Consider the following 22,829-nt stretch of genomic DNA (forward strand, 5'->3'; position numbering starts at 1 on the left):
GCAACATATAGAGACGGTCCTTACCCGACAACGGGCTCACAGTCTAGAAGAGGGAGACAGAGTTGATTCACCTGTGCTGAGCAGCAGCAGCACGGGAAAGAGTCAAAGGCAGGTGAACAAGTGATCAAAATGTTGATCAAAGACAATGGCAGAGACTTAAGTTTTTATAGTGGGGAGAAAGGCAATGGTAAACCACTTCAGTATTTTTTGTACCGAGAAAACTCTATGGACATGCGTTCCAGAACAACTACAGATAGGGCAGGAGATTGGAGGTTCTGGAGAAAACATATCTGTATATGTATAGATAACATATCTAGAGAAGAAGTGTGGCTCAGTGGAAAGAGCATGGGCTTTGGAGTCAGAGGTCATGGGTTTGAATCCTGACTCTTCCAATTGTCAGCTGTGTGACTTTGGGCAAGTCATATATGTTTGTACATATTTATAACTCTATTTATTTTTTTATTTTACTTGTACATATCTATTCTATTTATTTTATTTTGTTAGTATGTTTGGTTTTGTTCTCTGTCTCCCCCTTTTAGACTATGAGCCCACTGTTGGGTAGGGACTGTCTCTATATGTTGCCAATTAGTACTTCCCAAGCGCTTAGTACAGTGCTCTGCACATAGTAAGCGCTCAATAAATACGATTGATGATGATGATGATTTAACTTCTCTGGGCCTCAGTTCCCTCATCTGTACAATGGGGATGAAGACTGTGAGCCCCCTGTGGGACAACCTGATCGCCTTGTAACCTCCCCAGCGCTTAGAACAGTGCTTTGCACATAGTAAGCGCTTAATAAATGCCATTATTATTATTATCTGTAGAGTCTCTGTGGATTGGGAATGACTCGATGGCATTTGATGACATGTCGGGCGTTGTACTAAGCGCTGGGGTAGATACAAAATAATCCAGTTGGACGCAATCCATATCCCACATGGGGCTCACGATGTTAACCCCCATTTTACAGATGAGGTAACTGAGGCCCAGAGAAGTGGAGTGACTTGCCCAAGGTCATACAGCGTGGCTCAGTGGAAAGAGCCCGGCCTTTGGAGTCAGAGGTCATGGGTTCAAATCCCGGCTCCACCAACTGTCAGCTGTGTGACTTTGGGCAAGTCACTTCACTTCTCTGTGCCTTAGTTACCTCATCTGTAAAATGGGGATTAAGACTGTGAGCCCCACGTGGGACAACCTGATCACCTTGTAACCTCCCCAGCACTTAGAACAGTGCTTTGCACGTAGTAAGTGCTTAACAAATAGCATTATTATTATTATTAACCCAGGTCCTTCTGACTCCTAGGCCTATTCTCTATCCACTATACCGTGCGGCTTTTCTGAGCTGGTAATCAATCAATCAATCAATCAGTCGTATTTATTGAGTGCTTACTGTGTGCAGAGCACTGTACTAAGCGCTTGGGAAGTACAAGTTGGCAACATAATCGAGATGTTCATTTTTAAAACATAAATACAATTCTAAATAGATATAAACTGATAATGACATGGAAAGATTGTAGTCACAGGACTTTCTACCCTATTATATCTACGCTATTATTCACGGGCATACTCCCTTTCAGTCTTTCTTTTATCTGTAAATGATTTTAGTGTCTGCCATCCCTTCTAGACTGCAAGCTCCAATAGGTCAGGGATCGTGTCTACTCAATTAAATGCACTCACCCAAACAGTACAGTGCTATGCACACGGTAGATTTGTAAACTCCTTGAGAGGATGGATCATGTGGATCAACCCTGTTGCACTCTTTCAATGAAAGGCTCAGTGCATTGAATTCATTTGTAATCAATTGTCTGTAAAATGGGGATTAAGACCATGAGCCCCACGTGGGACAACCTGATTACCTTGTATCTACCCCAGAGCTTAGAACAGTGCTTGGCACATAGTGCATTTAACATTTTTTTCTTTGAGGCAGTCATTGGGCATTTCTCTGGGAGTTGAGTTCATCATCATCATCATCAATCGTATTTATTGAGTGCTTACTGTGTGCAGAGCACTGTACTAAGCGCTGCTCACAGTCTAAAAGACTTTTACAGCTTGAGAGTTACTTTTGAGTTACTTCAAGTTACAACTTGAGAGTTACTTTTACAGCTTGAGAATCTGTTCCTTTCTAAAAGGCCCAGCATTAGAAATGGAGGCATAAGAACGTACTTAAGTGCTATTGCTGGTCATCCATTTTTAAGTTGTGTCGCTAGTCGTTATTGCTTTCTCCGAATGTTGCAGGGATGCCGGATTGGGTCCCAAATATGTAAGCTGCTTCTGGAAAGGGAACCTGCCGTTTCTTTGTTTTGAACCTTGCAAGTGCTTACTGCTGGTCATCCATTTTTAAGTTGTGTCGCTAGTCGTTATTGCTTTCTCCAAATATTGCAGGGATGCCAGATTGCGTCCCAAACATATAAGCTGCTTCTGGAAAGAGAACCATTTCTCTCTGCCATTTCTTTGTTTTGAACTTTGCAAGTGCTTACCCTAATGCATTACACCTGGTGGGTACTCAATTATTGCTAATATTACAGTGCACAGGAAGAATCAAGGAAGAATCAAGGAAGGTAGTATTTACAGACCATTATACTATTTTTCATGGCAGGTGGAGAAGGAGGGATGTGTCTAGGAAAACTAAAGGGAAGGGGGAAAGGAGATGTAATGATCCTTTGGAGATGTGTGTGTGTGTGTGTGTGTGTGTTTTCTCCTGATGCAAGTATGTAAAGATCAAAGGAATGACTGTATTCTCTACCAGGCTATTCTCTTAAAATTAGCCAATCAGTGATAATTTTTGGCTGTCTAGTGAGTGCTAGACACTGTACTAAGCTCTTGGGAGAGTACAGCAGTGGCACCAACCGCAGTCCTTGCCCTACAGGAGCTTACAATTAGATGAGGGAGATAGACGAAACATATTTACAGAGAGTGAAAGCTGGAGGAAGTACAAGGTTAAAACAGGAAGCCCTTAAAAATACTTGCTTTAAATTCCCTAACAGCTGTTTCTTCCTCACCGGGCTGGTGTTGCTTGGAATTAAATATTACACATCGAAAGTGGAGAGTGCCTAATTGGGTGTGTTATCAACTGAAGACAATTCCCTCCCCTGTGATAACCTCTAAGGATATCACTGTAGAATCCTCCTTAGTGTGCATTCATGAGGATGACAAAAACACAATTCTGCAAATGTCTGGCCCAAGAGAAATGCTTATTCTCGGCATCCAGATTCTTGCATTGAAGAATGTAAGTCCCTTGAAGGCCAGGGACAGTCTAATTCCCACCTCTGTATAATTTCCCAGCGCTTAGTACAGTGCTCAGCTTGAAGTAAGCACCTAATAAATACTACTACTACAACTACCTCCTCTTTCTTCTAACTTGCAATTTGGGAAAGTCAAGTTTCAAAGCAGTGGGAAAGGTTCACTAATCTTTCACTGGAGACAGAAGAAGGGATTAAAAAAAAATCAAACCCTGCTGGAAAAATGTTTCTATTCTGGCTGTTGAATTTTATGATTACAGAACACCGACACACATTTTTCAAGTTTTGTAAGCAGCCATCTATCATGTACACTTGATATTAGGGGTCTGGATTTTCAATATTTATTTGTCAAAAAGGCGATAGCAATTTTTGACAAATGTGTTGTCGCTAAATGTTTTCTTCCTTCGGAGTTAGTGATCGGTAACTTAGGAGCTGTCAGATCCAGGAAAAAAAACATACAAGTATTTTCAGTTTTTAAATGTAATCTCTTTATAAATTCTAGGCACTTTTTTAGTGTTGAAATGAAGCTAACATTCCCCGGTGTCTTAACAAATGAGGCGAAGAGGTTGTGTTACCTTGTCCCCTTTCTGCTTTCTGGGTTGATGTGTCTTTGGTGGAGGGTCAGCTTGCTTTGCTCTGTGTCAGGAGGAAGGGGTTGGTATTTCTTTGGCTGTGGATTGGGTGACCTGTGGACATGGGGTCATTTGAAACTTAGTAGGTTGTAAATGACTCAAGGAAACAATACTCTGTCACACGCTAGACCATTAAACTATAAGCACCTTAAGATCAGGGGTTTGTTCTATCTTCTGGGTCATTTTTAACTCCCTTCTGGGTCTGGAAAAATGTTCTCAGCACAGAGGCTGTACAAAGTGGATTGTACTGCACAGTATATGTTTCGACACCCTGGTTTTAACGTTCTATACTTTTTGTTTATAGGTGCTTCAAACCAATTTTAGATGATTGTCTAAAAGAACTGCTGAGAAGCAGCGTGGCTTAGTCGAAAGAGCCCAGGCTTGGGAGTCAGAGGTTGTAGGTTCTAATACCAGCTCCACTTGTCAGCTGTGTGACTTTGGGCAAGTCACTTCACTTCTCTGTGCCTCAGTTACCTCTATCAAATGAGGATTAAGTCTGTGAACCCCATGTCCCAGACTGAGCTCCCTCCTTCCTCTCCCGCTCCTCTCCCTCTCCATCCCCCCTGCTTTACCTCCTTCCCCTTTCCACAGCACCTGTATATATGTTTGTACATATTTATTACTCTATTTATTTATTTATTTTATTTGTACATATTTATTCTATTTATTTTATTTTGTTAATATGTTCTGTTTTGTTATCTGTCTCCCCCTTCTATTCATTCATTCAATCGTATTTATTGAGCACTTACTGTGTGCAGAGCACTGTACTAAGTGCTTGGGAAGTACAAGTTGGCAACATATAGAGATGGTCCCTACCCAACAGTGGGCTCACAGTCATGACGGGGGAGACAGAGAACAAAACAAAACGTATTAACAAAATAAAATAAATAGACTTTGAGCCCGCTGTTGGGTAGGCCTGTCTCTATATGTTGCCAACTTGTACTTCCCAAGCACTTAGTACAGTGCTCTGCACACAGTAAGCACTCAATAAATACAATTGAATGAATGAATGAATGAACCTGATCACCTTATATCTACTCCAGTGTTTAGAACAGTGCTTGGCACATAGTAAGTGCTTAACAAATACCATTATTATTATTATTAATAATAATAACAGAGGTTGTGAGTTAGGAGACACTCTGTCACTGGCCTGCTGTGTGACTTTGGGTAAGTCACTTAAACTCTCTGGGCCTCAGTTTCCTCCTCTGTAAAATGGGGATGAAATCCCAACTCTCTGGCCCGCTTTCACTTGAAGCTCAGTGGAGGGAGGGAATGTGCCCAATCTGATTATGATAATAGTAATAATAATAATGGTATTTGTTAAGCACTCACTATGTACCAAGCACTGTTCTAAGCACTGGGGTAGATACAAGTTAATCAGATTGGTTGCATCGGCTTGCACCGGGCGGAGAACACAAGCCACACTGAAGCTGCTGTTAGCCTTCACTTGTACAGTCCACCCTTTGACACTTGCCATGCTTTTGATCAAAGAACTGGCCATAAAAACAAAGTCACAATGACATTCCGTGGCAAATATGGAAAGAGGACTCCGTTTGGTGCTTCAAGTTCACTGGAGAATAACTAAGGAGTCTCAGACCCACTAGGTTTATTTTAAGACGTGTTGAATGCTTCATCTAGGGTTGAAAACCCACTCTGCATCTGCTGTCCAATAGTTCCACTGAATAGCCAGTCCGTAAATCTACGGTAGAGCAGTTTCCTGGCAGCGTGGTAGTGATCTTGAATTTTAGACTGTGAGCCCACTGTTGGGTAGGGACTGTCTCTATATGTTGCCAACTTGTACTTCCCAAGCGCTTAGTACAGTGCTCTGCACACAGTAAGCGCTCAATAAATACGATTGAGGATGATGATCTTGAATGAATGCTAATTACAGGACGTAAGATAGTGTTGTGTCATTTTTAAAGTGTTTTCCACGCCAAGACCAAATAAGGATCTAGCTTCCAGTTCTCCTCTAGGTAGTATACTGAGAAAATCAGAGAAGGTGAGGGGATTTGTACTTCCCAAGCGCTTAGTACAGTGCTCTGCACACAGTAAGCGCTCAAGAAATATAATTGAATGAATGAATGGCTGCAGTCCCTGTCCCACACTGGACTCACAATCTTTATCCCCATTTTTTACAGATGAGGTAGCTGAGGCCCAGAGAAGTTCAGTGACTTTCCCAGAGTCCCATAGCAGACACTGGTGGAGTCAGAATTAGAATCCAGGTCCTTCAGACTCCCAGGACCATGCTCTATCGACTAAGCCATGCTGCTTCTTGTATCTACTGGCTGAAGCATATCTATTCTATTTATTTTATTTTGTTAATGTGTTTTGTTCTCTGTCTCCCCCTTCTAGACTGTGAGCCCACTATTGGGTAGGGACCATCTCTATATGTTGCCAACTTGTACTTTCCAAGCGCTTAGTACAGTGCTCTGCACACAGTAAGCGCTCAATAAATACGATTGATTGATTGATAAGTGCTTGATAGATGTAGTTGCTCAGGAGGCAGTGGGCGTTAATTATTTTATAGATAACGAACCTGAGAAAACCCGAGAGTACAAGTGACTTGTTTCAGGTCACCCAACGGGTCATTGAAGGAGCTTGTATTAATACATCATGATTTTTTGCAGCCCTCTCTTGATCCCTGCCATCTAGAATATGATGACCAGTGACTAAAATGCTATACTAGTAAGCACATAGTAAGCGCTTAATAAATGTCATCATTATTGTAGAGAAGCAGCATGGCTCACTGGAAAGAGCACAGGCTTGGGAGTCAGAGGTCAGGGGTTCAAATCCCAGCTCCGTCGCTTGTTAGCTGTGTGACCTTGGACAAGTCACTTAATCAGTCAATCGTATTTATTGAGCACTTACTGTGTGCAGAGACTGTACTAAGCACTTGGGAAGTACAAGTTGGCAACATATAGAGACAGTCCCTACCCAACAGTGGGCTCACTTAAACTTATCTGGGCCTCAGTTACCTCATCTGTAAAATGGGAATTAAGATTGTGAGCCCCACATGGGACAACCCGATCACCTTGTATCCTCCCCAGCGCTTAGAACAGTGCTTTGCACATAGTAAGCACTTAACAAATACCAAAATTATTATTATTATTATTATAAAATACTAGTCAGAATTTCCACGGGAATAAAAATGCAAGCGACATCTAGTAAAGCGGTCAGAGACTGGAATCGTAGTTCATTAAATGCATTTTTTTCAGTTTTGTATGAAGCTTCATCAGGGAATAATAATAATAACGATGGCATTTGTTAAGCGCTTACTATGTGGAAAGCACTGTTCTAAGCGTTGTGGGGGGTACAAGGTGATCAGGTTGTCCCACGTGGGTCTCACAGTCTTAATCCCTATTTTACAGATGAGGTAACTGAGGCTCAGAGAAGTTAAGTGACTTGCCCAAGGTCACACAGCAGACAATAATAATAATAATAATTATAATAATAATAGCATTTATTTAGTGCTTACTATGTGCAAAGCACTGTTCTAAGCATTGGGGAGGTTACAAGGTGATCAGGTTGTCCCACAGGGTGCTCAAAGTCTTAATCCCAATATTACAGATGAGGTCACTGAGGCACAGAGAAATTAAGTGACTTGCCCAAAGTCACACAGCTGACAAGTGGCAGAGCCAGGATTAGAACCCATGACTCTGACTCCCAAGCCTGTGCTCTTTCCACTGAGCCATGCTGCTTCTCTATATCGGGCTGAAACTGGAATATCAGGCCAATAATTCAGACAGTAACTGTGTCCCAGACTGAGCCCCCTCCTTCCTCTCCCCCTCCTCCCCATCCCCATCCACCCGCCTTACCTCCTTCCCCTCCCCACAGCACCTGTATATATGTATAGATGTTTGTGCATATATATTACTCTATTTATTTATTTTACTTGTACATATTTATTCTATTTATTTTGTTAATATGTTTTGTTTTGTTGTCTGTCTCCCCCTTCTAGACTGTGAGCCCGCTGTTGGATAGGGACCGTCTCTATATGTTGCCAACTTGGACTTCCCAAGCGTTTAGTACAGTGCTCTGCACACAGTTAGCGCTCAATAAATACGATTGAATGAATGAATGATTGAATGAATGAATGAATGAATGTCTACAGCAAATCCTGCAGTTTCTGGGTCTTCACCAGATGGGTGTTAATGTTCACTAGCAGCGTGGTTTAGTGGATCGAATAGGGGCCTGGGAGAAGGATTTGGGTTCCAATTCCGGCTCCACCACCTGTGTGCCGTGTGACCTTAGTCAAGTCATTTACCTTCCATGGGCCTTTACCTCATCTATAAAATGTAGTTTAAGACGAAGCCTCATGTGGTAAGCCTCAGTTGACAAGGAGGGCCAAGAGTTGGAAAATCTCTCATCCTTTCCAGCCCACCCTCAGCTCTCTGGTCTATTTGGTTGTGAAGACACTGCTACACTATATTCATTCATTCATTCAATCGTATTTATTGAGCGCTTACTGTGTGCAGAGCACTGTACTAAGCGCTTGGGAAGTACAAGTTGCCAACATATAGAGACAGTCCCTACCAAACAGTGGGCTCTATGCCCGTTGTGGGCAAGGATGGAGTCTGCCAACTCTATTACATTCTGCCAAGTGCTTAGTCCAGGTTAAGCGCTCAGAAGACACTGTTCATTGATTATCTCCACCTTTCCCACTTGGGAGGGTTCTTATAGTCATCGATCAAACAATCAGTGGTATTTCTTGAGTGGTTACTTTGTGTGGAGAGTACTGTACTAAGCACTTGGTAGCTTAGTATCTAGTGGGGGAGACGAACACTGAAAGAAAGGACACGTAGGGGAAGCAACCTGTAATAATAATAATAATAATGATGGCATTTATTAAGTGCTTACTATGTGCAAAGCACTGTTCTAAGCTCTGGGGAGGTTGCAAGGTGATCAGGTTGTCCCACGTGGGGCTCACAGTCTTCATCCCCATTTTACAGATGAGGTCACTGAGACCCAGAGAAGTTAAGTGACTTGCCCAAAGTCACACAGCTGACAATTGGCGGAGCCGGGATTTGAACCCATGACCTCTGACTCCCAAGCCCAGGCTCTTTCCACTGAGCCACGCTGCTTCTCTTCTGTACTTAGGTTTAAAGGTGCACTGGTGTTACTGTTGGAGAGTGCATCCAAGTGCTTAACTGGCAGGAATGGGGTAAATAGGGTGACAAGATGAGACTCATTAGGGAAGACCTCCTGGAGGAGGTGTGATTTTAGAAGGGCTTTGAAGATGGGGTGAGCATCTTTGCCCCTGGGAAGGAGGCCTTCCCAGACTGAGCCTCTTCCTTCCTCTCCCCCTCATCCCCCTCTCCATCCCCCCCCATCTTACCTCCTTCCCTTCCCCACAGCACCTGTATATATGTATGTATGTTTGTACATATTTATTACTCTATTTATTTTACTTGTACATATCTATTCTATTTATTTTATTTTGTTAGTATGTTTGGTTTTGTTCTCTGTCTCCCCCTTTTAGACTGTGAGCCCACTGTTGGGTAGGGACTGTCTCTATATGTTGCCAACTTGTACTTCCCAAGCGCTTAGCACAGTGATCTGCACACAGTAAGCGCTCAATAAATACGATTGATGATGATGATGAGCAGAGAGGAGAGACGTGTAAAACAGTGTTTTAGAGAAATGATCTGGGTAGCAGAATGAAGTGTGGGCTGGAAAGAGGAGAGACAGGAGGCAGAATCTAGAGCCAGGAGTCAGGAGACCGGCATATCCCTGGTCTGACCTAGGCCAAATCATTTAACTGCTGGATTGGATGCTTGTTTCCTCATCTGTAAAATGAGACTGATATACAACTTCTCCTTTTATTTTTGGTGTTTCTTAAGCATTTATTAAGTGCCAGGCATTATACTAAGAGCTGGGGTAGATAAAAGTTTAATAGGGTTAGACATAGTCCCTGTTGCACATGGGGCTCACAGACTAATCCGCGTTAGCGTGGCTCAGTGGAAAGAGCAGGGGCTTGGGAGCCAGAGGTCACGGGTTCTAATTCCGGCTCCGTCACTTGTCAGCTGTGTGACTTTGGACAACTCACTTAACTTCTCTGGGCCTCAGTTACCACATCTGGAAAATGGGGATGAAGACCGTGAGCCCCACGTGGGACAACCCGATCACCTTGTATTCCCCCCAATGCTTAGAACAGTGCTTGGCACATAGTAAGTGCTTAACAAATTCCATCATTATTGTCATTTACAGATGAGGTAACTGAGGCACAGAGAAGTGAAGTGGCTTGCCCAAGGTCACACAGCAGCCAAGTGGTGGAACTGGGATTAGAACCTAGGTCCTTTTCACTCCTAGGCTTGGGCTCTATCCACTGGGCCATGCTGTTTCTTTTCCCTTTAGAATTGTGGACCAATCTGATCTTCTTGTTTCTACTCGGCATGGCTCAGTGGAAACAGCACAGACTTTGGAGTCAGAGGTCATGGGTTCAAATCCCAGCTCCATCAATGGTCAGCTGTGTGACTTTGGGCAAGTCACATAACTTCTCTCTGCCTCAGTTCCCTCATCTGTAAAATGGGGATGAAGACTGTGAGCCCCCCAGGGGACAACCTGATCACCTTGTTACCTCCCCAGCGCTTAGAACAGTGCCTTGCACATAGTAAGTGCTTAACAAATACCATCATCATCATCATTATTATTATTATTACTCCAATACTTAGTGTGTTCTAAGCACTTAATACGATTGCAAGTTCCTTGAGGGCAGGGAACATATCTAACAACTCTCCAAGTGCTTAGTACAGTGCTCTGCGTAACATAAAAACTCAATAAATTCTATCGATCGGTAATTCTAAGTGCCATAATTAAGGATGCTTTCCTTTTTTTTTCCCTTCCTTTCCCTCCCTCCCTCCCTCCCCTTCCCTTCTCATGGCGGGTCATACCCTTTTGCAGCATGGCACAGTGGATAGAGCACAGGCCTTGGAGTCAAAAGGTCATGGGTTCTAATCTGGGTTCCACCACTTGTCTGCTGTGTGGCCTTGGGCAAGTCACTTCACTTCTCTGGGCCTCAGCTACCTCATTTGTAAAATGGGGATTACATCTGTGCGCCTCATGTGGGACAGGGACTGTGTCCAACCTGATTTGCTTCTATCTACCCCAGTGCTTAGTACAGTGCCTGGAGCACTGTAAGTGTTAAATACCACAATTATTTTTTAGTATTATTATCATTTTATCTGGCCCCAACCCTGTTTATTATTGTATTGTTCTCTCCCACCCTCTTAGTACAGTGCTCTGCACACAGCAGGCACTCAATATTCATTCAGTCGTATTTATTGAACACTTCCTGTGTGCAGAGCACTGTACTAAGAGCTTGGGAAGTACAAGTTGGCAACATATAGAGACGGTCTCTACCCAACAGCGGGCTCACAGTCTAGTCAATAAATGCGATTGATTGATTGACTGACTGGTTTTCCCACACTGCTCTCTCTCCACGACTGCACCTCGTCCCCCAGTCCCCCATTTCACTGTGTAGCCTGCACTGGTCTCCTTCCAGCTCGGAGTTCCCCAAACTGCATATCCCGGCCGGCCCTTTGCAGAGGGGAGACCTAAACCAGCTACTTCCTTCCTCCTTGGGAAATCCAGGAGCCCTCTGAACCTCTTTCTCAAGCATTTGGACACGTCGTTTAGCGAAAACATTAGCAAGGCCTTACCGAGGAGGTGGTAAAGGATTCTAAAAAAAAACCAGAAATCAGTCAGATTCTTTCTTGCTGTAAGAACAGAGGGAATGACAAATGCCCTCAGGTTTTAAAAAGGAAAACCTTGAAGCATTGCAATTTTGGGCACATATTTAACATATCTACAGTTAACATTTCAGGTATTCATAATTCTGTGTTTCAGAAGGAAACAGCCATGAGGTAGCTTACCGTTCTCTGTCTTATTTCTTTTTCTCCTAAAAAGAAGAAAGAATCTTAACACATGATAAGAGTTCACAGTTCACCTTTAGGAAGGCAAGATGTATTAGCTGTTTTCTTAGGCATCAGTGAATTCAGGGGAAAGGGTCTGAGTGGGTGTATCGTCGTATTGAGCTGAGACTTGACACATAACCTCTCCAGAATCCTCCCCTGACTCTCCATCCCAACTGTTGCGGTGGAAAGCGCATGGGCTCGGTAGTCAGAAAGTCATGGGTTCTAATCCCCGCTCTGCCATTTCTCAGCTGAGTGACCCTGAGCAAGTCACTTCCCTTCTCTGTGCCTTAATTACCTCATGGGTAAAACAGGGATTAAGACTGAGCCCCACGTGGGACAGGGACTCTGTCCAACTCAATTTGCTTGTATCCACCCCAATGCTTAATACAGTGCCTGGCACATAATAAGCACTTAACAAATACCATCATTTTTATTATTATTAGTTGAAGCGCTTGTCATATTCCCTCTCAACTACTGCATTGACCTGCTCTCTGGCCTTTAGCCTTATTCTTCTACAGTTCACACTTCATTCCCTGCCCAGATTATTTTTGTAAAAAAAATAATTCTGGGCATATCTCCCCAGTCCTCGAAAATCTCCAATGGTTACCCTTCTACCCCTGCATCAGGGAGACACTTACCATTGGCTTTAAGGAATAATAATAATAATCGTGGTATTTGTTAAGTGTTTACAGTGTGCCAAGCACCGCTCTTAAGTGCTGGGGTAGATACAAGGCAATCAGGTCAGTTCCTGCCCCATGTGGGGCTCACAGTCTCAATCTCCATTTTACTGATGAGGTAACTGATGCCCAGAGAAGTAAAATGACTTGCCCAAGATTGCACAGCAAACAAGTGGAAGCAGCGTAGCTCAGTGGAAAGCTCAGCTTTGGAGTCAGAGGTCATGGGTTCAAATCCCAGCTCCGCCACTTGTCAGCTGTATGACTTTGGGCAAGTCACTTCACTTCTCTGTGCCAGTTACCTCATCTGTAAAATGGGGATTAAGACTGTGAGCCCCACGGGAGAACCTGATCACCTTGTAATCTCCCCAGTGCTTAGAACAGTGCTTTGCACATAGTAAGCACTTAATAAATGCCATCATTATTATTAAGTGGCGGAGCTGGGATTAGAACCCATGAACTTCTAACTGCCAGGCCTGGGCTCTATCCACTATGCCATACTTCCACCACATGTCTGCTGTGTGACCTTGGGCAAGTCACTTCACTTTTCTGGGCTTCAGGTACCTCATCTGTAAAACAGGAATTAAGACTGTGGGACTATGTCCAACCCAAGCACTTAGTACGGTGCCTGGCACATAGTAAATGCTTAACAAATACCACAATTTTTATTATAATCATTACTAAGTGCTGTAATAAATACAATATAAGCAGATCAAACACAGTCCCTGTTCCACATGAGGCTCACACCTAAGGTTGAGGGAGAACAGGTATTCATTCATTCATTCAATTGTATTTTTTGAGCGCTTACTGTGTGCAGAGCACTGTACTAAGCACTTGGGAAGTACAAGTTGGCAGTAGATAGAGACGGTCCTTACCCAACAGTGGGCTCCCAGTCTAGAACGGGGAGACTGACAACAAAACAAAATGATTAGACAGGCATCAATACCATCAGAATAGATAAATAAAATTATAGATATATACACATCATTAATAAAGTAATAAATATGTACAAATATACACAAGTGATGTGGAGAGGGGAAGAGGGTAATAATAATAATAATAATAATAATGATGGCATTTATTAAGTGCTTACTATGTGCAAAGCACTGTTCTAAGCGCTGGGGCAGTTACAAGGTGATCAGGTTGTCCCCTGGGGGGGCTCACAGTCTTAATCCCCATTTTCCAGATGAGGGAATTGAGGCCCCGAGAAGTGAAGTGACTTGCCCAAAGTCATACAGCTGACAGTTGGCAGAGCCGGGATTTAAACCTGTGAACTCTGACTCCAAAGCCCGGGCTAGAGCAGAGGGAGGGAGTAGGGGCGATGGGGAGGAGAGGAGGAGCAGAGGAAAAGGCAGGGCTCGGTCTGGGAAGGTCTTCTGGAGGAGGTGAGCTCTCAGAAGGGCTTTGAAGAGGGGAAGAGAGCTAATTTGGTGGATGTGAGGAGGGAGGGTATTCCAGGCCAGAGGTAGGATGTGGGTCAGGTGAAGACGGCGGGAACGGCGGGACAGGCGAGAACGAGGCCCAGTGAGGAAGTTAGCGGCTGCAGAGGAGCGGAGGGTGAGGGCTGAGATGGAGAAGGAGAGAAGGGAGGTGAGGTAGGAGGGGGCGAGGGGATGGACAGCCTTGAAGCCATTAGTGAAGAGTTTTTGCTTAATGTGATGGTTGATAGGCAACCACTGGAGGTTTTTGAGGACTGGGGTGACATGCCCAGAGAGTTTCTGTAGAAAGATAATCCAGGCAGCAGAGTGAAGTATAGACTGAAATGGGGAGAGACAGGAGGATGGGAGATCAGAAAGGAGGCTGATGCAGTAATCCAGTCGGGATAGGATGAGAGATTGAACCAGCAGGGTAGCGGTTTGGATGGAGAGGAAAGGGCAGATCTTGGCGATGTTGTGAAGGTGAGACAAGCAGGTTTTGGTGATGGATTGGATGTATGGGGTGAATGAGAGAGTGGAGTCGAGGGTGACACCAAGGTTGCAGGTTTGTGTGACGGGAAGGTTGGTAGCACTGTCTACAGTGCTGGGAAAGTCAGGAAGAGGACAGGGTTTTGGGGGGAAGATAAGAAGCTCAGTCTTGGACATGTTGAGTTTTAGATGGCAGGCAGACACCCAGATGGAGATGTCCTGAAAGCAGGAGGAAATACGAGCCTGGAGGGAGGGAGAGAGAACAGGGGAGGAGGAGGTATTGAATCCCCAGATTACACCTGAGGAAACTGAAGCACAGAGAAATGAAGTGACTTGCCCAAGATCACCCAGCAGGAAAGTGGTGGAGCTGGGATTGGAACCCAGGTCCCCTGACTCCCAGGGTTATACTCTTTCCACTCGACCATGCTGCTTCACTTCATCAAAAGTGATCATCATTAGAGGGTCCGTATTCTGCTTTAAACATCGAAGTCCATTTTTTTACTCTTGTTAACTAAATTAACCTCAACACATTACATAGCGTTTACTCAGCAGGACGGCAGCATGAAAATGGAATTTTATCTCTTTGAAGATAGCTTTGAACAGATGGAGGCTGGAAACCCTTCTATATAATGGCAGAATTATTTCAGGGGAAGGCAAATGTGCTATCTTTCCTGACAGCTTTTCGTGGTGCCACTAACCTGTGAGACAAAACCCTCAAGGTCCATAAAACCAGTGTGATGCTGTCAGGTTCACTGCTGGTAGAGATTAGTCCGTGCATCTTTGATGCTGGCACAAACTTCTAAAGCAAATTATTTTACCTAACAAATTGTGTCTTTCTAAGGCGGACAGACGGGAGTTAGCTCACGATAACTCATCATCATCGTCATCTTTTTAAGGTGCCTGCTTCTCAGAAGTGTAAAGCAAATCCTCAAAAGTGCAGGCTCTGCCCATCAGAAGGTTCTAGGTTCTAATCCCAAATCCTCCACTTATCTGCTGTGTGGCCTTGGACAAGTCACTTCACTTCTCTGGGCTCGGTTACCTCATCTGTAAAATAGGGCTTAAGACTATGAGCTCTATGTGGGACAGGAAATGTGTCCAACATGATTACCTTATATCTACCCCAGTGCTTAGACCAGTGCCTGGCACGTAGTAAGCACTTAACAAATACCAATAAAAAGAAGACAAAGAACCTGATTCATTCATTCAATCGTATTTATTGAGTGCTTACTGTGTGCAGAGCATTGGGAGAATACAATGCAACAAAAAACAGACACATTCCCTGCCCACAGTGAGCTCTCAGTTTTAGAGGCATGGATCAGGTCAGACACAGTCCATTAGCCCCGGCTCCTCCACTTCTCTGCTGTGTGACCTTAGGCAAGTCACTTTACTTCTCTGTGTCTCAGTTACCTCATCTGTAAAATGGGGATTGAGACTGTGAGCCCCGTGTGAGATGGTGACTCTAGACTGTAAACCCGTTGTGGGCAGGGATTGTCTCTCTTTATTGCTGTATTGCACTTTCCAAGAGCTTAGTACAGTGCTCTGCACACAGTAAGTACTCAATAAATACGATTGAATGAATGAATCTGATTAGCTCGTATCTGCCCCAGGGCGTAGAACACATAATAAGCGCTTAACAAATGCTATCACTATTTTTATCATTATTATTCCACTCCTACCTTTCTTTCATTCCTCCATAATATAATGATAATAAGAATAATAATAACAGTGTGTATTAAGTGCTTACTCTATGCCAGGCATTCTACATTCTGGGGAAGCAGCATGGCTCAGTGGAAAGAGCACAGGTGTTGGAGTCAGAGGTCATGGGTTCAAATCCCGGCTCCACCAATTGTCAGCTGTGTGACTTTGGGCAAGTCACTTAACTTCTCTGGGCCTCAGTTACCTCATCTGGAAAATGGGGATTAAGACTGTGAACCCCCTGTGGAACAACCTGATCACCTTGTAACCTCCCCAGCGCTTAGGACAGTGCACATCATTAACAAAATAAATAGAATAGTAAATATGTGCAAGTAAAATAAATAGAGTAATATTAAGTGAAGTGATTTGCTCAATATCCCAGAGCTGGCGAGTTACTGAGCCGGGAATAGAAACCAGGCCTCCTGACACCCAGCTCTGCTCTTTCCACTAAGTGCACAGGTTGGTGGATGAAGGGGATGAAAATAAAATGGTCCACTGTGGTGCTAGATGGTTGGTCCATTTAATAATAATAATAATAATAATAATAATGGCATTTATTAAGCGCTTACTACGTGCAAAGCACTGTTCTAAGCGCTGGGGAGGTTACAAGGTGATCAGGTTGTCCCATGGGGGGTTCACAGTCTTAACCATGGATGCTACTTTAGTTGGCTACAATTCCCTGTTAAGATTGCTGCTAGCTCGTCAGGATAATAGCTCACCTCTCTGGTGGGTGGGTGGGTGGGGATCACATGTTAAGTTTCTGCAAGAACTAGATTTCAGTCGTGTGTTGATTTGAATCCCGAGTCAATTTAATGCTCACTCATTCATTCATTCAGTCGTATTTATTGAGCTCTTACTGTGTGCAGAGCACTGTATTAAGCGCTTGGGAAGTCCAAGTTGGCAACATATAGAGACGGTCCCTACCCAACAGTGGGCTCACAGTCTAGAAGGGGGAGCCAGACAACAAAACAAAACATATTAACAAAATAGGATAAATATGTACAAGTAAAATAAATAAATAGAGTAATAAATCCGTACAAACATATATACATATATGCAGGTGCTGTGGGGAGGGGAAGGAGGTAAGGCGAGGGGATGGGGAGGGGAATGAGGGGAAGAGGTAGGAGCGGGAGTGGAAAATAACAAAGAGAATGCCATGGGTGGGTTAGGCCAGTGGCCCTTTTAGCCCTGAATTCTCTTGCCAGCTGGGGCTCTTACAAGATGGTTGGAAGGAAAGCGAGAAAAACGAGAAGGCCGCTCTTCTTGACCTCCAGTATGGCCTAGTGGAAATCAATCAATCAATCAATCATATTTATTGAGTGCTTACTGTGTGCAGAGCACTGTACTAAGCGCTTGGGAAGTACAAGTTGGCAACATATAGAGACCGTCCCTACCCAACAGTGGGTTCACAGTCTAAAAGGGGGAGACAGAGAACAAAACCAAACATACTAATAAAATAAATAGAATAGGTATGTACAAGTAAAATAAATAAATAGAGTAATAAATATGTACAAACATATATACAGGTGCTGTGGGGAAGGGAAGGAGGTAAGATGGGGGGGATAGAGAGGGGGACGAGGGAGAGAGGAAGGAAGGGGCTCAGTCTGGGAAGGCCTCCTGGAGGAGGTGAGCTCTCAGTAGGGCCTTGAACCTGGGAGTTAAAGGATCTGGGTTCTAATCTTGACTGTCACCTGCTGGCCGGGTGACCTTGGCCTTAACTTTTCTGTGTGTCTAGTGTCAGTACCCTCATCTATAAAATGGGGATTCAATGCCTGTTCTCCCTCCTACTTCGATTAGAGAAGCAATGTGACTCAGTGGAAGGAGCATGGGCTTGGGAGTCAGAGGTTGTGGGTTCTAATCCTGACTCTGCCACTTATTCAATTGTATTTATTGAGCGCTTACTGTGTGCAGAGCACTGTACACTTACCAGCTGTGTGATTTTGGGCAAGTCACTTCACTGTGCCTCAGTTACCTCATCTGTAAAATGGGGATTAAGACTGTGAGCCCCATGTGGGACAACCTGATTACCTTATATCTACCCCAGCGCTTAGAACAGTGCTCAGCATGTAGTAAGCGCTTAACAAATGCCATCAAAAAAAAAAATTAGAGAAGCAGCATGGCATAGCAGAGAGAGCATGGGCCTGGGGGTCTGAAGGTTTTGGGGTCTAATCCCGGCTTCACCACTTTTCTGCTGTATGACCTTGGGCAAGTCACTTTATTTCTCTGTGCCTAAGTTACTGCATCTGTAAAATGGGGATTGACACTGTGAGCCCCACATGGGACAGGGACTGTGTCCAGTCTGATCTACTTGTATCCACCTCAATGTTTAGTACAGTGCCTGGCACATAGTAAGCGCTTAACAAATACCATGATAATTATTGTGAATCCCTTGTGGCCCAGGGTCGTCTGTGCCCGACCTCTTAGACGGTAAGCTCCTTATGGTCAGGGACTGTGTTTACTAATTCTGTTGTATTGTACTCTCCCGAGCATTTAGTACAGTGCTCTGCACATAGTAAGCATTCAATAAAGTACAAGTGATTGATTGATTATCTGGTATCACAGTGCATAGCACAGTGCTTGGCACATAAAAAGCACTTTTAACAAATGCTACCATTGTAATAATAATAATAATAATGGCATTTGTTAAGCGCTTACTATGTGTGAAGCACCGTTCTAAGCGCTGGCGGGGGGGGGGGGATACATGGTGATCTGGTTGTCCCACGTGGAGCTCACAGTCTTAATCCCCATTTTACAGATGAGGTAACTGAGGCCCAGAGAAGTTAAGTGACTTGCTCAAGTTCACACGGCTGACAAGTGGTGGAGCCGGGATTAGAACCTATGACCTCTGGCTCCCAAGCCTGGGCTCTTTCCAGTGAGCCACACTGCTTCTCTATGGTAATTACCCATCCTAATAATTAATACTGCAACATCTACATCCCTGTGGCTTCCTTCTTCATCCTTCACTTTTCACTCCAGTAACCCATCGTGGAGCTCTTTGGTTGTGAAATTCGTGGTATTTTGGGCCTGCAAAACTTCCTGTGGTAACAAGTGGATCCCACCAGCTGTTTGAAAGAAGGGTTTCCTCTCCGCATGATCCTACAACTTTCAAGCATCAGTGAATACCCCCCACCCCTCAACTCATATCTTCTTGCGGGTGTGGGATTTGAGGAACAGTCTTTTTAAATTCACTCCGACTCCATCCTTATTTCACTCATTCATTCAATTGCGTTTCTTGAGCGCTTACTGTGTGCAGAGCACTGTACTAAGCGCTTGGGAAGTACAAGTCGACAACATACAGAGACGGTCCCTACGCGACAACGGGCTCACAGTCTAGAAGGGGGGACAGACAACAACACAAAACATGGAGACAGGCGTCAAGATGGTCAGAACAAATAGAATTAAAGTTATTATTATCCATCCTCTTCCAGAGAAAGCAAGGAGACAGCAGGCTGGTCGAGGCTGAGTCCAGAAACGCCCCGGGGTGAGGGGTCGGGTGGCCACATTCAGGAATGTGTGGCCACACTGTCTTGAGGTTGTAGGGGCCACAAGCCCATGCGCATTCCCCCGGGCCTGGAATGCCCTCCCTCTGCCCATCCTCCAAGCTAGCTCTCTTCCTCCCTTCAAGGCCCTGCTGAGAGCTCACCTCCTCCAGGAGGCCTTCCCACACTGAGCCCCTTCCTTCCTCTCTCCCTCGTCCCCCTCTCCATCCCCGTCATCTTACCTCCTTCCCTTCCTCACAGCACCTGTATATATGTGTATATGTTTGTACATATTTATTACTCTATTTTACTCGTACATATCTATTCTATTTATTTTATTTTGTTAGTATGTTTGGTTTTGTTCTCTGTCTCCCCCTTTTAGACTGTGACCCCACTGTTGGGTAGGGACTGTCTCTATATGTTGCCAACTTGTACTTCCCAAGCGCTTAGTACAGTGCTCTGCACACAGTAAGCACTCAATAAATACAACTGATTGATTGATTGATTAATGAGCATGTGTCTCTTGAAGCCAGGGCAGACTCCTTTCAGGGTCCGACTGGGAAAGCCACTTCCTTCCCTCCCTCCCCGCCTCCCCCCATCTCCCTTCATCCCTGAGTTGGTCCAAACAGTAGGGGGAGAGGAAGAACGCGCTGTAACCACCCCCACTCCCCAGCCCCCCAACTGCCCCATACACTTCTCCTCTTCTCAGTCTTTTTCTTTTCCGACCAAAGATTCCTTATCTTTCTCCAGCATCCCAAATCCTATAAACCTGTCAGCCAGCCCTCCCTCTTATGTGCTGATTTATATCTACCCTCAGCACTGATGGTTTGTTGTTAGACGTTCAACTGTTTATTTTGATTACTCTCTTTGTAAATAATAGCTGTGATATTTACTATGTGCTTACTATGTGCCAAGCTCTGTTCTAAGCGCTGGGGTAAATACAAGGTAATCAGGTTGTCCCGCAGGGGGCTCACAGTCTTCATCCCCATTTTGCAGGTGTGGGAACTGAGGCCCAGAGAGGTCACCCAAGGTCACCCAGCAGACAAGTGACGGAGCCGGAATTAGAACCCACGTCCTCTGACTCCCAAGCCCGTGCTCTTCCCACTGAGCTACCGTGCTTCTTACTCTCATGACGGTCTCCCCTGTTAGAACATAAGCTCCAAAGAGACAATGAATTTGCCCTTTACTTGTTTTCTATTTCTCAAGTGCTTAGTACAGTGCATTTCACTCAGTGGTCATAAATAAATAATAATAAATAGTATTACCACTGGTGCTACTACTACTACTACTACTACTACTACTAATAGCATTTGTTAAGCACTTACTATGTGCAGAGTACTGTTCTAAGCGCTGAGCACTGTTCTACTACTACTCTTATTCCTACCACTATCACCACCACTAATTATATTATTACTACTACTTCTTCTCCAACCACTACCACCATTACTACTATTACTATTGCTACTGCTACTAGTACTACTATTAGTAGCTCAGTGGAAAGAGCCCGGGCTTTGGAGTCAGAGGTCATGGGTTCGAATTCCGCCTCCGCCACTTGTCAGCGGTGTAACTTTGGGCAACTCACTTCCCTTCTCTGGGCCTCAGTTCCCTCGTCTGTAAAATGGGGATTAAGACCATGAGCCCCCATGGGACAACGTGATTGCCTTGTAACCTCCCCAGCGATTAGAACAGTGCTTTGCACATAGTAAGCACTTAATAATTCTATTATTGTTATTATTATTATTATTATTATTATTATTATTATTGTTACTAATACTACTATTTCTACTAGAGCAGCAGTGTGGCTTAGTGGTCAGAGCACCAGCCTTGGAGTCAGAAGGTCCCGGCTCTGCCGTATGCCTCCTGTGTGACTTTGGGCAAATCACTTCCATCTCTGGGCCTCAGTTACCTCATCTATAAAATGGGGATTAAGACTGTGAGTCTCATGTGGGACAAGGACTGTGTGTCCAACCTGATTAGCTTGTATCTCCCCCAGGACTTAAAACAGTGCTTAGCACTTAGCAAGTGCTGTGGGGAGATGTGATTTTAATAATAATAATAATAATAACGATAATAATGATAATAATGATGGCATTTGTTAAGGGCTTACTGATCTAAGCACTGGGGGAGATACAAGATAATCAGGTTGTCCCATGTGGGGCTCACAGTCTTATTCCCCGTTTTTACAGATGAGGTCACTGAGGCACAGAGAAGTTAAGTGACTTGCCTAAAGTCACACAGCTGGCAAGACCCATGACCTCTGACTCCCAAACCCATGCTCTTTCCACTGAACCACGCTTCTTCTGGGCTTTGAAGATAGGGAGAGTGGTGGTCTTCTGGATATGAAAGAGGAGGGAGTTCTAGATCAGAGGGAGGATGGGAGCGAGGGATTATTAATAATAATGAAAATGGCATTTATTAAGCGCTTACTATGTGCAAAGCACTGTTCTAAGTGCTGGGTAGGTTACAAGGTGATCAGGTTGCCCCACAGGGGGCTCATAGTCTTAATCAATCAATCAATCGTATTTATTGAGCACTTACTGTGTGCAGAGCACTGTACTAAGCGCTTGGGAAGTACAAGTTGGCAACATATAGAGACAGTCCCTACCCAACAGTGGGCTCACAGTCTAAAAGTCTTAATCCCCATTTTCCAGATGAGGGAACTGAGGCCCAGAGAAGTGAAGTGACTTGCCCACAGTCACACAGCTGACAATTGGCAGAGCAGGGATTTGAACCCATGACCTCTGACTCCAAAGCCCGGGCTCTTTCCACTGAGCCACGCTCCTTCTACTACTACTATCCCTACTGCTAATAGCACTACTCTTTTACCACCACACTACTACTATTCCTACTGGTACTATTACTGCTACTACCAGCATTAGCACCATTACTACTAGTACTACTATTATTACCACCACTTTTCCTACGATTACTATTACTAGCTTCTACTAGTACTACTCCCACTAGTATTACTATTATGGCTATTACTACCACCACTCCTACTGTTACTCTTACTACTAAAAATAGCAAGGCTTAGTGGAAAGTGTACGGGCTTGGGAGTCAGAGGACATGGGTTCTAATCCCAGCTCTGCCACTTGTCTACTGGGTAACCTTGAGCAAGCCACTTTACTTCCCTGTGACTCAGTTACCTCATCTATAAAGTGGGGTTTAAGGTGGTGAGCTCCACGTGCGACAATCTGATTACCTTGTATCCACCCCAGTGCTTAGAATAGTGCTTGACACAAAGTAAGCACTTAACAAATACCATAATTATTATTATTACTGCTATTAGTACTACTACC

At 44.3% G+C, this 22,829-nt stretch overlaps 1 protein-coding gene across 1 annotated transcript in view; it reads right to left on the bottom strand.

The window, feature by feature from the left end:
- Positions 1-11,946, bottom strand: part of CLNK (cytokine dependent hematopoietic cell linker) — an 87,983-nt gene extending 76,037 nt beyond the window's left edge. Inside the window, exons 1-4 of the mRNA XM_038744933.1 lie at positions 11,811-11,946; positions 11,737-11,762; positions 11,524-11,543; positions 3,809-3,919 (exon numbers count right to left, since the gene is read on the bottom strand). Of these exons, the coding sequence (XP_038600861.1) occupies positions 3,809-3,919; positions 11,524-11,543; positions 11,737-11,762; positions 11,811-11,946 (293 nt within the window). The remainder of the gene's footprint in view (positions 1-3,808; positions 3,920-11,523; positions 11,544-11,736; positions 11,763-11,810) is intronic.
- Positions 11,947-22,829: the final 10,883 nt, after the last annotated feature.

The sequence above is a fragment of the Tachyglossus aculeatus genome, chromosome 4, assembly GCF_015852505.1.
Source record: "Tachyglossus aculeatus isolate mTacAcu1 chromosome 4, mTacAcu1.pri, whole genome shotgun sequence".
Lineage (NCBI taxonomy): Eukaryota > Metazoa > Chordata > Mammalia > Monotremata > Tachyglossidae > Tachyglossus > Tachyglossus aculeatus.